General features: G+C 39.8%; 2 protein-coding genes across 4 annotated transcripts in view; both read right to left on the bottom strand.

Moving 5' to 3' along the window:
• LOC114647906 (C4b-binding protein alpha chain-like) overlaps positions 1 to 15,772 on the bottom strand; it is a 522,597-nt gene that overhangs the window by 273,713 nt on the left and 233,112 nt on the right. The gene's annotated exons all lie outside the window — the stretch shown is intronic.
• LOC114647908 (CUB and sushi domain-containing protein 1-like) overlaps positions 1 to 15,772 on the bottom strand; it is a 65,815-nt gene that overhangs the window by 14,124 nt on the left and 35,919 nt on the right. For 2 of the 3 annotated variants that reach the window (XM_028796613.2, XM_028796614.2), the window contains exon 6: positions 10,830 to 10,886. The exons of the other annotated variant lie outside the window; for it this stretch is intronic. In XM_028796613.2, coding sequence (XP_028652446.2) covers positions 10,830 to 10,886 — 57 coding nt within the window. The remainder of the gene's footprint in view (positions 1 to 10,829; positions 10,887 to 15,772) is intronic. 3 annotated transcript variants of the gene reach the window in all.

Raw genomic sequence — 15,772 nt, 5'->3', positions numbered from 1 at the left:
CACGAAAGACTTCTCCGCAGTTAAAGCGCGCTTTAGAAATTAAATGTGACTCTTTAGCCCAGAAAAGCTCTGCAGCGGCATCATCACCCTCATCGACAGTCACACTTGAACGCACAGAACTTGATAGTATTCTACAAATGTTACATGAACTTAAAGCTAAAGTAGAAAAGCAAGAACAACCCACAACTAGTGCACAAACCGGCACTCAAAGCTCCAGAAATGATATACTAGATGTATTAGTTCGAAATCAAGCCGAATATCAGAAGAATCAAGCCAAATATCAGAAAGCAATTACTGAAATGGCTAAATCGTTAACCCAACAAAACAGAGCTACTACTCCACCTCCAGCACCAGCACCAACCCCAGCGCCACGAGGTGAAGTACCACATAGACAGGTTCCTTTATTTTCAGGTGACCCACTTGACTATGCAGATTTCATCAGAGCCTTTGATCATGCTGTGGGTGCTGTATTAGCAAAACTCACAAGATAAATTAGATTACTTGATCCAGTACACCAGAGGTTCGCCTCAAGAAATGATTAAAGGCTGCCCATGAATGTCACCAGATGAAGGCTACTCAGAAGCTAGAAAATTGCTTGAAAGATATTATGGCAATGAGCTATTCGTAGCAGACACATACCTCAATAAAGCATTGAAATGGCTTCAAATAAAGCAAAACGATGGGGAAGCTCTAAGAGATTACGCTAACTTCCTCTGAATCTGCATGAGCACTATGAATGATTCAGGGAACGGTGGGGAATTTAATAACAGTAATAATGTGCGTGTTGTGTGTAAGAAATTTCCATCCTCTTTAAATAACGAATGGATGAGGTATGCATATAAGCTTACAAGAGACAGTAAAAAAAGACCTGGCATACCTGAACTAATTAATTATTTGCGTGACGAAGCTGAAATGCTTCTAGACCCTTTGCTTTCACAAGGTGACACTTGTACAGAGAAAAAAGAAAAGACTGAGAAAGCTAAGTATCCTCATAAATACGGACAGAGATCGGGAAGTATTTTTTCCACAAGTATTTCCGATGTCGATGAAAAGGAGGCAAGAGAAACTTTGGTCGAAAAGACTGTTAATGATAACTGTGCATTTAAAAATCCTTGTGTATTCTGCAATGGGCAGCATATCTTTGCTGAATGTAGTAAAATCAAAGAATTGCACGCAAATCTAAAGGTTTACGTTTTCGCTGTCTCAAACAGGGGCATCTTGGTAAGAATTGTAAAGAAAGAATGAAATGTCAGACATGTTCTTTTCAGCACCCAGACATCCTGCATATCAAAAAAGATTCCGGGGCAACATCTAAATCTACAGCTAGTGTGGCGACATCTACTGACAAGGAAACAGAGACTGGAACTTTACTGGGGCCGGAGAAGAATGTGCACTGCAAGTAGTTCCTGTAAAGGTAAAATCTAAGAAAGGCGAAAGGTATGTAGAAACATATGCCTTTATATAGACCAAGGCAGTACAGTAACAATTTGCACAGAAAGGCTCCAGAGACAATTAAACCTTCAAGGGAGGAGAACTCAAGTATTTCTCAAAACTATGAATAACTATGGTGATGATTCAAAAATGCTAACTCAAAGTTCTGTCTTATCAGATTTACAAGTCTGTGGTCTCAATGATAATAGATATTTTGATTTGCCAAAGGTCTTTACACAGGTCTTCATTCCAGTGGACAGAGAAAATATTCCAATACAAGAAGATATTGATAAGTGGGCATATCTTAAAGAGGTACGTCTAACTATATTGACTCTGAAGTTGATCTTTTAATAGGAATCAACTACCCAGAAATCTTCAAGGAGTCACGAACCATATATAGCCAAGGAGGTGGACCCTATGCTATGAAGACTGCACTTGGATAGGTAGTTGGTGGACCATACAAAAAGATAGATGACCTCACAAAACAATGTGGTAAGATGCACAAACATTCAATCAATAATGTGTCAATAACAGAGATTGAGGATATGTTGCTGCAACAGTATAATACAGATTTTCCAGAACGCAGCTGTGAAGAAAAGGAGGAGATGTCACAGGAGGACATCAAGTTCATGCGCATAGCCTCAGAATCTGCGAGTCTGGTAGGTGGCCATTACTCTTTAAATTTACCTTTGAAGGATGAAACACTGAAAATGCCAAACAAACGCTGTATTGCTGAACAGCGTGCTATTGGACTCAAAAGAAAAATGAACAAAAATTCAGGTTTCCACGGAGACTATAAAGTCTTCATGAAAAACATTATAGACAAGGGTTACGCTGTTAAGGAACCCAAAGAAAACCTAAATTGCAACAAAGGCAGAGTGTGGTACATCCCACATCATGGTGTGTATCATCCAAAGAAAAATAAAATTCGAGTAGTCTTTGACTGCACTGCCACCTACCAGGGAATCTCACTTAATGAGCAATTATTAAAAGGCCCTGACCTAACTAACACACTCATTGGTGTCCTTACAAGATTCAGAAAGGAGCCAGTAGCACTAATGGCAGATATTAAGTCAATGTTCTATCAAGTTGAAGTACCAGATAAAGACACTGATCTTTTACGTTTTTTATGGTGGCCTGAAAGTAATCTAAGTAAAGACCTTGAAGAATACAAAATGACAGTACATCTTTTTGGTGCTACTTCTTCAGTTGTGCTTCTTATGCTTTGCGTAGAACAGCAGAAGATGCCAGGGATACATTTCCTGAGGAAGCTGTTAACACCGTTCTCAATAACTTTCTATGTGGATGACTGCTTAAGGTCAGTCACAACAGAGGAACAGGCTGTAAAGCTGGCAAAGGACCTCCAAGCTCTATGCCTAAAAGGGGGATTTCACTTGACTAAGTGGGTGAGTAACAACAGAGAAGTTTTATTGTCTATTCCTGAAGAAGACAGAGCTCATGAACAAAAGGATTTAGACTTGAACCACAGTCTCCTTCCCACAGAGTGTGCCCTAGGTGTCCAGTGGTGCACAGAAATGGACAGTTTCAAGTTTCAGATTAAGTTACAAAGCAAGCCTGCTACAAGGTGTGGTATTCTGTCTGTTGTTAGCTCAGTTTATGATCCACTTGGTTTTTTAGCACCTGCCTTAGTGCCAGCTAAGCTTATTCTAAGAGACTTATGCAAAGATAAATTTGGGTGGGATGAAGAAGTAGAAGTCAAACACATTCAGAAATGGAAAAAGTGGATGGAGGATTTGCAGTCACTTACAGACTATAAAGTGAACAGATGCTTCAAACCTACTGGGTTTAGAACCATAAAGACAGCACAAATGCACCATTTTGCAGATGCTAGTGAAGATGGATATGGCACTGTCACTTACCTTGTCTTAACCAACGAAGAGGGCAAAAAGCATTGTTCATTCCTGATGGGCAAGTCAAGAGTTGCACCACTGAAACAGGTCACGATTCCAAGATTGGAACTGACAGCAGCCGTTGTGGCAATTAAAATGGACAAAATGCTTAAAGGTGAGCTTCAAATGCCCTTAGAAGAATCTATATTTCGGACTGACATCACCACGGTGCTAAAATACATTTCAAATGAAAGCACTCGGATCAAGACCTTTGTTGCCAACAGAATCTCCGTGATCAGAGATCATTCACAGCCTTCACAATGGAAATATGTCACATCTGCTCTTAACTCGGCTGATCAAGCATCCAGGGGGCTAAGCATAGAAAACTTTCTCAAAAGCACCACATGGTCACAAAGTCCAAGTTTTTTATTGAAGCCTGAAAAGGAGTGGCCAAAAAGACCAGATCAACTAAATGATTCACTCATTGAAGATGATCCAGAAGTTAAAATCATACGCTCAGACAATGGAACAAATTTTGTAGGAGCAGAAAGAGAGCTACGAGAAGCTATTAAAAAGTTGGAACACAAAAAAATCAGTGACACTATGACGCAAGAACAAATCAAATGGATTTTCAATCCACCACCAGCTTCTCATCAAGGTGGAGTGTGGGAAAGACAAATAAGGAGCATAAGAAAGATCTTAAATTCAACACTAAACCAACAAACACTAGATGATGAAAACCTTCCTACAATGATGTGTAGAGTGGAATCAATACTCAATAACAGACCCCTTACAAAGACATCGGATGACCCAAATGATTTGGAACCACTCACACCCAATCACTTGTTGTTACTGAAGACAAAACCTAAATTACCACCTGAACTCGTTTCAGAAAATGAACCATACCCAAGAAGATGCTGGAAACAAATTCAATACATGGCTGATTTGTTTTGGAAAAGATGGACTAAAGAGTATTTGCCAATACTTCAAGAACTTCAAAAATGGCTAGCACCAAGAAGAAATTTTGAACCAGGGGACGTTGTTTTAATTGTAGATAAAGCTACACCTCGCAATTCCTGAGTAATGGGTCGAGTTATCAAGACAATGCCAGATGCCAAAGGTGCAGTCAGAAGAGTTTGTGTGCAGACCAAAACCAGCACACTGGACAGACCCGTGAACAAACTGTGCCTGCTTCAAGAAACAGCCAATGTTTGAAATATGAAATTTTTAAAGCGTTTGTTTGCAGTGTTAATGTTAGTAATTTGAAAACAATAGTTAACTGGCTTATATTGAGGTAAAGTATAGTAATTGTCTCCGCTCCTGCATAGCCAATTAGGGGCCGGAAATGTAAGAGCCAATTTTAGAAAGTTAAAGTTTTGAGTTAAACTCATATTAATGTTTGCTTTATTTGAATAGAACATAATTTCTTCTAGGGCGGCACGGTGGCGCAGTGGGTAGTGCTGCTGCCTCGCAGTTGGGAGATCTGGGGACCTGGGTTCGCTTCCCGGGTCCTTCCTGCGTGGAGTTTGCATGTTCTCCCCGTGTCTGCGTGGGTTTCCTCCGGGCGCTCCGGTTTCCTCCCACAGTCCAAAGACATGCAGGTTAGGTGGATTGGTGATTCTAAATTGGCCCTAGTGTGTGCTTGGTGTGTGGGTGTGTTTGTATGTGTCCTGCGGTGGGTTGGCACCCTGCCCAGGATTGGTTCCCTGCCTTGTGCCCTGTGTTGGCTGGGATTGGCTCCAGCAGACCCCCATGACCCTGTGTTCGGATTCAGCGGGTTGGAAAATGGATGGATGGATGGATAATTTCTTCTATAGTCATAGACAATGGTATAGTCTTTTCCCCCCTATAAGTTAGTAAGAGATAGAATCTTCTTGCTATAACTGAGAAACAGTGAGATAATAAACGTATGCTTATCCCATTTCTAAACTTAAAATGGGTTTATCAAGTCCCTCTTTAGTGGGACCTGTTCTAAACTCAACTGAGTTCATAATAAACGTATGCTTATCCCATTTCTAAACTTAAAATGGGTTTATCAAGTCCCTCTTTACTGGGACCTGTTCTAAACTCAACTGAGTTCATTATCTCACTGTTTCTCAGTTATAGCAAGAAGATTCTATCTCTTACTAACTTATAGGGGGAAAAGACTATACCATTGTCTATGACTATAGAGAAATTATGTTCTATTCAAATAAAGCAAACATTAATATGAGTTTAACTCAAAACTTTAACTTTCTAAAATTGGCTCTTACAAGTACACTTTGTAGATTGGAGCACGTTTAATTTAGCTGATGATATTGAGGAGTGGGGACACTTTGCTTTTCTCACTCTGTTCCACCCTATTGCTAGTGCCACTGCTGTCAGCCAAAGCAAGAGTCATAACTCTGTGTGATCACATTTCAGCACTGTGCTGGGAAAAGGACCCAAAGTGTTAGAATAGCCCCCTTGATACAACATTATTATTGACAAATATCAAAAATAAAAATCACCTGTTGATTAGTTTTATTATGTCATCAAACTTCAATCAAATTCATCAAGGCCTTTTTGAGATCCTGGGGTATTTACTGTAGATGGGGGGGGGGGTTGCCCCTAAACATTTGATATATCAAAATATCCTCTCTTAGCGCACAATCCTACCAAATTTCAGCTCTTTAAGTAAATGGGAAGTAGTGTTTTTGTTAATGAATGAGTGAGTGAGTGAATATATATATATTAGACTAGCAAAATACCCGCGCTTCGCAGCGGAGAAGTAGTGTGTTAAAGAGGTTATGAAAAAAAAAAAAGGAAACATTTTAAAAATAACCTAGCATGATTGTCAATGTAATTGTGTTGTCATTGTTATGAGTGTTGCTATCATATATATATACATATACACACACACACACACACATATAAATATATATATATATATATATATATATAAAATACACACACACACATATATTATATATATATATATATATATATATATATATACAGTATATATACATACATATACACACATACATGCAGTTTCAATAACATAGATATCAATATAAACAACATTAACATCATTATCATATGAGAATATGAAGTAATATATAAGAAGCACATTTCATATAAATATAAATTATTAAACAGTAAAATCCATCCATCCATCCATCTATTTTCCAACCCGCTGAATCCGAACACAGGGTCACGGGGGTCTGCTGGAGCCAATCCCAGCCAACACAGGGCACAAGGCAGGAAACAATCCTGGGTTTTTATCTTTATTTTATTTTATTGTAGAATCAACTCCTATCTGCGCACACCAGGGCGGCCGTGGGCGGATGCGTATGGTGTATTCACTCCATGTTATCGTGCACTGCGCTGTCACTGGTATTTTGATAAAAGAATTTGAACAACATATAAGAAGCGTATAAATTATTAAACAGTAAAACATTAACATTTAAGAAGTAAAGTTACATTCAGTACTACTGCAGTGCCTTCGGGTATACCTCATTTTTTGTTTGCCCATTACATGCCTAAATGTATACATTTTTTGGTGTACCTACCCGAGAACACGCGACATATAACCGAGCGTGGAAGAAGCATGGATTTTAAACACGCGTTGAGTTCATCTGCTGGTCTCCCTTGTGGAATAACTGGTAATGTTTGACTAAAATCTACAGCGAGTAAAACGACATTACCTCCTATTTTTTTTTTTACGATCTCTGAGATCTTGCTTTTTTTGGTTCAAGGCTTCATAAGCTCTTTTATGTTCTATGGTGTACTTATCCCAAACCATCATCTTTGAATGTTGCAAGACTTTCGCCTTGTATGTAGATCGGGGTAATTACATTCATTGTATTCCTAGTCTGAATCACAATCTGATTGTATGGGTGGTTACCTGGCACTGTAGGGTTGCCACCCGTCCTTTAAAATACGGAATCGTCCCGTATTTGAGAATGAAATTGCGCGTCCCGTTTTGAATCAATACGGGACGGGATTTATCCCGTATTTTTTTTTTATCATTTTTTTTAAAGCAGCGTCTCATGCAAATCATCCCACACGCATTTTATGAAGATGCCTCCTTTCCTACTTTTGATTGGGTAATACTTGACGTCATCATTAGTTTGATTGGTCTTTTTAACTGTCCAGTGAGGAGGGCGGGTCTTTTAAGTACAGTCTGCAAAGTGTTGGCACTGGGATGTGGCACCCGCTGCAGTATGCGTCCCTTATTTTTTTGTATTAAAAGTGGTAACCCAACCTGGCAGGTAACAGTAATGTTTGGTCATGAAGTCGTCTAAAATCGCCACATGCCCTCTTTTAAGTGTGAGAAGCAGATATATATAGCCAAATTCTCGCGCTTCATTGCGGCGAAGTACTGCTTTTAATTTTTTAAGAAAAGAAAACCTTTTTAAACGGATCGAAAATACAGTATACCAATAACAATTTGTTAAGGATCTGTTTTTTTCTGAACCTCGCTTTTCACAGCTGTCGCGCTACGGCGTGTGTTTCGTTTATTTGACAGTACAGTGGTGTGAAAAACTATTTGCCCCCTTCCTGATTTCTTATTCTTTTGCATGTTTGTCACACAAAATGTTTCTGATCATCAAACACATTTAACCATTAGTCAAATATAACACAAGTAAACACAAAATGCAGTTTTTAAATGATGGTGTTTATTATTTAGGGAGAAAAAAAATCCAAACCTACATGGCCCTGTGTGAAAAAGTAATTGCCCCCTTGTTAAAAAAATAACCTAACTGTGGTGTATCACACCTGAGTTCAATTTCCGTAGCCACCCCCAGGCCTGATTACTGCCACACCTGTTTCAATCAAGAAATCACTTAAATAGGAGCTGCCTGACACAGAGAAGTAGACCAAAAGCATCTCAAAAGCTAGACATCATGCCAAGATCCAAAGAAATTCAGGAACAAATGAGAACAGAAGTAATTGAGATCTATCAGTCTGGTAAAGGTTATAAAGCCATTTCTAAAGCTTTGGGACTCCAGCGAACCACAGTGAGAGCCATTTTCCACAAATGGCAAAAACATGGAACAGTGGTGAACCTTCCCAGGAGTGGCCGGCCGACCAAAATTACCCCAAGAGCGCAGAGATGACTCATCCGAGAGGTCACAAAAGACCCCAGGACAACGTCTAAAGAACTGCAGGCCTCACTTGCCTCAATTAAGGTCAGTGTTCACGACTCCACCATAAGAAAGAGACTGGGCAAAAACGACCTGCATGGCAGATTTCCAAGACGCAAACCACTGTTAAGCAAAAAGAACATTAGGGCTCGTCTCAATTTTGCTAAGAAACATCTCAATGATTGCCAAGACTTTTGGGAAAATACCTTGTGGACTGATGAGACAAAAGTTGAACTTTTTGGAAGGCAAATGTCCCGTTACATCTGGCGTAAAGGGAACACAGCATTTCAGAAAAAGAACATCATACCAACAGTAAAATATGATGGTGGTAGTGTGATGGTCTGGGGTTGTTTTGCTGCTTCAGGACCTGGAAGGCTTGCTGTGATAGATGGAACCATGAATTCTACTGTCTACCAAAAAATCCTGAAGGAGAATGTCCGGCCATCTGTTCGTCAACTCAAGCTGAAGCGATCTTGGGTGCTGCAACAAGACAATGACCCAAAACACACCAGCAAATTCACCTCTGAATGGCTGAAGAAAAACAAAATGAAGACTTTGGAGTGGCCTAGTCAAAGTCCTGACCTGAATCCAATTGAGATGCTATGGCATGACCTTAAAAAGGCGGTTCATGCTAGAAAACCCTCAAATAAAGCTGAATTACAACAATTTTGCAAAGATGAGTGGGCCAAAATTCCTCCAGAGCGCTGTAAAAGACTCATTGCAAGTTATCGCAAACGCTTGATTGCAGTTATTGCTGCTAAGGGTGGCCCAACCAGTTATTAGGTTCAGGGGGCAATTACTTTTTAACACAGGGCCATGTAGGTTTGGATTTTTTTTACTCCCTAAATAATAAAAACCACCATTTACAAACTGCATTTTATGTTTACTTGTGTTATATTTGACTAATGGTTAAATGTGTTTGATGATCAGAAACATTTTGTGTGACAAACATGCAAAAGAATAAGAAATCAGGAAGGGGGCAAATAGTTTTTCACACCACTGTATGTAGATCGTGGTAATTACATTCATGGCATTCGTTTTCTGAATCACAATCTGACTGTATGGGTGGTTACCTGCCAGGTAACGCTTGTGGTTGGTCAGGAAGTCGCGTTACATCCGCCACGTGCCCTCTTTCTGTTCCCAGAAGCTGATCATAGAATGGTTTTAATAGTTTACTTTCAAATAATGCAAAGAGTATGCGACACGTGTTTCTCTCTAATTCTGGGCATACACACTCACTTCATCCCCTCTCGGGAATCTAATCTCTATCGTCAGCGCCAGAGTTGAAGCCCCTAACGTTGCGGTCAGCAAGTCGGCTAACATCCGCCATGTGCCGTCTTTCAGTTGCGAGAAGCAGATCATAGAATGGTTGAAACTGTTGCCCCTAACGTAGCGCTACGGCGTGTGGTTCGTTTATACCTCGTGTCTTCTCATTAAACTTTTGTCTTGCGAATATGTTACTGCAATCCGCAGCGGGAGCGTTTCTATAAACTTAATTTAAACTTACGTTTTACACCGTTCTTTGTTTCCCTTATAAACATGCTTGTATGCTTCACTCCCTGGCTTCTTATTGTTTCGCTCCCATCTCAATTGTTTAATGAATTTTTTGTTCTTCGCTGTTTGCGGCTCTTCCTTCATTTCTCCCTACTGAGTTCTTTTATGTCGCGAATATGTTATTGCAATCCGCAACGGGAGCGTTTCAATAAACTTAAATTAAACTTACGTTTTACACCGTGCTTTGTTTCCCTTATGAAGATGCTTGTATGCTTCACTCGCTCCCTTCTCAATTGTTTAATGAATTTTTTGTTCTTCGCTGTTTGCGGCTCTTCCTTCATTTCTCCTTACTCAGTTCACAGTCTTTTCACGTGATTACGTGGGAGGCGTGATGACGTGACACTCAACTCCGCCTCCCACGGCCATCAAGCTGCCGTCCATTACAGTATATTGTCAAAAATGAGGTTCCAGTTATGACCATTACGCGTTGAATTTCGAAATGAAACCTGCCTAACTTTTGTAAGTAAGCTGTAAGGAACCAGCCTGCCAAATTTTAGCCTTCCACCTACACGGGAAGTTGGACAATTAGTGATGAGTGAGTGAGTCAGTCAGTGAGTCAGTGAGGGCTTTGCCTTTTATTAATTAGTATAGATATGTGATGAAAGCAGACCACTGCTGGCTCAATTCAATGACATGAGCATATGAAAATGCAGGATGATTTTTAAGTTTGATGAAAACTTTTATGTGTTGATCAGATTGACAAAGCTGACTTTTGCCATCCGAATCATCTTTAAAAAGTCAGTAACAATATGTCCCCATATGGATACTGGTTTAACCCTGGCAACGTGTTTGATGGACATGCGGGTTAAAAATTTCACTGTACTCTGTATATGGGATAATAAATTATCTTGAACTTCAGAAACAACAGACAAAAAAAAATTACCTGCTGTGGGTTCTGCTTCCCATGTAGTAGACTGGGGAGTAGTTGCTGTTTCTGGAACTGCCAGAAAGAAATCAGAAGCAGTAGTAAGTGCTATGCCAAGACAGGATAATGACACTTTATGATTAAACACATGCCCTTTTTCTTACGAAAACTGCTAGTTGCTCAGCAGTTTACGATGTTAACATTTGTCCTCATACTCTCAAGTGTAGTCCACTATACAATAGCGGTTCTATTACCACCATACAATAACAATATCAAACCTAGTTTACTGAATTCAGGGTATAGGGACATCTGCGCACAATCTATCAGCAAAGGTTGTAATGCAGAAGCCAAGCCTAACCAGAAAACCATTCCATTATAGGGCTCTCTTCATCCTACACACCCAATTTAAAATTCCAACTAACCTAAAAATGTCTTTGCAAAGTGGCAGAAAAACCAGAGCACTTTTAAAAAGACCTCATAAACACATGTAGAACATGCAAACTCCACACAAATAACAATCATAGCACCAGAGCTATGAGGCACCTTAAGGATATTGGCTTTGGTGGTGATTAAGAACTAGAGTAAGTTTCTTTGTCTACATGAAATATTTCTTGATCTCCTTGTCTTATTCTTTGTACATTTCTTGCTTTACAGTGGCAAAGAAATTAAAAATGACAGTAATATTGGCAAAACTTCAATTTCTGCACATTCTAATAGACTGTTAAAAAAAAGCATTCCTCCATTCTTCCCAAGATTTCCATTAGTTCTAATTATAACCAAACTCAACATACAATAAAATGTAATTCAACAACAGAACTCGACTCCAGCGAGCATGGCCAAAGTACAATTACTGAAATAATTATGAGCACAGAAAACAATAAGAATACTTAGTCTAGAGTTTTGATTCTGTCACATCTATGCAAGTGATGTTTTTCAGATGTTTACTTACTTTATCATACAATATATTGCTTTATTTGTTTCAGTTAAAATAGCTTTATAGAAGGCACTAAAGCTGACATTTGCTTGCACATCCTTTTTCTAGTATTCATATCAAAAAATATGTCCATTTACACACAAACATTATCTAGTCAAGTAGCCACAGTACCTGTCAAAGGCAGATAGAATAAATGAAAAATATTTGCTCTCTCTTGTCCTACGTATTCCTTCAGCACCTTTCCTCTGTATTTGCAAGTGTGAACGTCCCTTAACCAGTGCTCCCCGTCTCAGGTGCATTCCTGTGAAACCTGCTTCTATGACTGTCATTATTTTCTATGTACTTTTCTCATCTCCTATCTGGTTTTATACTGGCAGTCTTTGAAGGCAGCTCTCTCAACATGTCTCATACGCCTTTTATTTTCCTCGTGCATCTCACACTTGCACTTCCTTCCTCTTTAAATCGCTTCTCCAAAGCCAAACTGACCAATCAGACTGCTCTGGAGGACTGGACACACTATTATATAATAAATATGATATTTGCTTATCCTTCCTAACATACATATGAAACTGATGAATCTACAAATGAGACTACCACACCTCCTTTGCATGTGATGTACAGTATTGTAGGAGCACCAGGTTGCAGGATCATTTTTACTATTTGTTGTGGATGCTGAAATTGGCAGTGCATAGTGGTAACCACCCCCACTGCTCCCCACTGACTGAGCAAAGTTAAAGGTAAGAGAGTAACCAAATATAACAGATAATTATAATTCAACTAATACTCATGAGATCAGGAGTTTGACAATTCACATAGAAATAAAGAAGAGAAACAGGAGAGTGAAGACACTTTCACCCAGACAAGATGTCTGAATTGCCAAAGAAATTGTCGAGACGCAACACACTACTAAAGCAGGTACACACTCAGGCTTGGAAAGACTAATTTTTACCACCCTCTGTATCCTTGCATAAGTACCTTTTAATAAGACTCTTTTTAAATACGTTTCCTGCTGTATTTTATTCATTTTGCTTTATAATAATATTAATATATTGTTTGAGTGGGTCAAGGTATTATGCTTGAAGAGCACCTATTGTGGGGAATGCCATATTTCTGTAGGGTTTAGCAGCTGAGCATTTGCTTTGGTGATTGGCAAATGTGTAACTCAGGTCTGAAAACAACTATTTGGTCTGCTTATGACAAGTTAGTATCTTTACTTAAAGCAACTATCCATGTGCAGATAAACGTAGGGTGCTATAAAGCAGCTATATTAAAGTACAGATAAATTTCCATGATAAATTCCACACAGATGTCTGTTGCTGCTACCCATTATGCCACAATGCTACTCTGTTTTTATCTACCAATCCATTTTTTATATCTATTTAATACAATTACAACTATGTAAGAATAAACTGAATTGTATTTATTTAACATAATAAGTGTTTCTTTGATCCTGGCCTGGTGTCAGATTTTCTTAAAATTATGTACAGTGGGGGAAATAAGTATTTGATCGCCTGCATAATTTGTAAGTTTGGTCACTTACAAAGAAATGAACAGTCTCTAAATTTTATGGTAGTTTCACTTTAATGGAGAGAGACATAATATCAACTAAAAATCCAGAAAAAACATATTACATAAGTTATAAATTGATTTGCACATCATTGACAGAAATACATATTTGATCCCCTACAACCCAGCCAGAATTCTGTGTGCCACAATCAATCAATTCCAGATACTCCTGATCTCAACTCATAATATGTATAAAGCACACCTGTCCACAGAATCAATTTCTTCCATTCCAGCCTCTCCACCACCATGGGCAAGACCAAAGAACTGTCAAAGGAAATCAGGGACAAGATTGTAGACCTGCAGAAGGCTGTTATAGGCTACAAGACTGCCGGCCAGAAGCTTGGTGAGAAGGTGACAAATGTTGTTGCAATTATTCGGAAATGGAAGAAATATAAAATAAACATCAATCGCCCTTGGTCTGGAGCTCCATGCAAGATCTTGTCTCATGGGGTGAGGATGAACATGAAAAAGATGAGGGATCAGCCCAAAACTACATGGGAGGAGCTTGTTAATGATTTGAAGGCAGTTGGGACCACCATAGTCACCAAGAACACCATTGGTAACACACTACGCCGTAATGGATTGAAATTTTGCAGCGCCCGCAAGGTCCCTCTGCTCAAAAAGGCACATGAACAGGCACATCTTAAATTTGCCAGTGAACATCTGGGCCTGTACATGTGCCTTCTCGAGCAGGGGGACACTGCAGGCTCTGCAAGATTTCAATCCATCACGGCGTACTCATATTGCATCTAGTGAGGACAAACCTGCTTTTGTTAACTATAAGCAGTTACAGTCCATTAATGCACAAGTCATCCATGATGCCAAGACAAGACTGACAAACTTTGTGGCTTGGTAGCCTGGGTCAACTTGTGATTTATTTATTCTGAGGTAGAGTAGCTTTGGCAGATGTGGAGGTACTGTACATAGTGGCTGTTTTTTTTTTGGTAAGGTAACTGGCTGAACCCAGTTTTTTTTATAAGGCCTATACTAGTGATTGTAACAGCTGTCATGTCATTACATATGCCAGGTAATAGTGGCTACCTAGTCAGACACTGGTGACTTATGCCTTTCTGTGACTCCCAGAACTCAAAGTAGAGCCCTATAATGCTGCACAAAATCTTGTGCACTTGTTTACAGTTGTGGGGAACTGGCCGGACACAGACAGGCAGACATCGCTTTGTCACCCAACACACATTTATTTACAGTTCTATATAAAACAGTGATCACGCACAACCCAGTGCCGCAGCTCCAATCACCCCAAAGTCCAGGCCCTCAACACAATGCCTCTGCTTTGTCACTAACCGCCCTCCACTCCTCTCGTCCAAGCTCCGTTCTCTTCCACCTGACTCCAACTATCGAATGGAGGGAGGCGGCCCCTTTTATCCTCACCTAGATGTGCTCCAGGTGTCTTCCGATAAGCTTCCGCCGGCACTCCCCAGTGTGGCGGAAGTACCGGCTCTGCACCAGGAAGCACTCTGGGTGTCCCTGATCCTCTTCCCCCCAGCACTTCTGGGTGTGGTGGAAGTGCTGAGGTCCAGGGCTCCCAAGGCATTGGGGCACCCCCTGGCGGTGACTACGGGCCCCTACAGGGTTGAGCTTCAAAGCTCTGTACCCGTGGTCCCCATAGCCACCAGGACAGTCGCCCCCACATGGTCTGGGGGAGGCGTAAGCCCTCCTCCGGTCTTCCGGGGTGTCCCGGCCGGGTCACCCTCCCCCCAGCCACCTGTGACACAGTGCACAGCCAGATACTCTTGAATGAAGGTGGTGAGGTCTCAGTGTGTCAGGAGGGAGGCTGTTCTACCAGCCAATGAAGTTCTGCATCATCGTAATTGCACATGTATTAGGTAAATTAACATGCTCCCTATATGGTTGGTTTAGGATGGCAACCAGGCGGGGTTCAAAGTGCATTCTTGTACACACATTTAAAAGAGGATTGTGATTTATAACGCTAAACTATGTAGAAATGTGCATATGACAGGTTTTATAAATCAGATTTTTTTTCTTTTTTTTTGCCGTACAAATTTTTCCTTTTTTTTTCTGTTTTTTTTTTTTTTGCTGTACGCATATTTTTTTTTTTATTAATTTTATTGTAATCATTCCATACATATAGATCAATTTTTATGAAAAATAGGATTGAAAGCAAATCAAACCCCACCCCTGAGAAGGAGAGCATGACCAAAGGAGTAATACTTAAGGCTTGTAAACATGCCTAAATTATTGAGTTTAATAGGGCAAAAAAGATAAAGGGAGAAGGAAAAGAAATGCGGAAATAGTAATTTCTTCTTATTCTAAAATATTATTGATTAAATCCTGCCAGGTTTTGAAAAAATTCTGTATAGATCCCCTAACTGAGAATTAGATTTTTTCCAATTTCAAATATAAAACATCGGTTTCCCACTGACTTATTAGAGGAGAGTTAGGATTCTTCCAATTTAACAAAATAAGTCTGCGTGCCAAAAGT

This window comes from Erpetoichthys calabaricus, chromosome 3 (genome assembly GCF_900747795.2).
Source record: "Erpetoichthys calabaricus chromosome 3, fErpCal1.3, whole genome shotgun sequence".
Taxonomy (NCBI): domain Eukaryota; kingdom Metazoa; phylum Chordata; class Cladistia; order Polypteriformes; family Polypteridae; genus Erpetoichthys; species Erpetoichthys calabaricus.
Note: the sequence above shows the minus strand (reverse complement) of the source record. Positions and strands in the feature narration are given on the sequence as shown.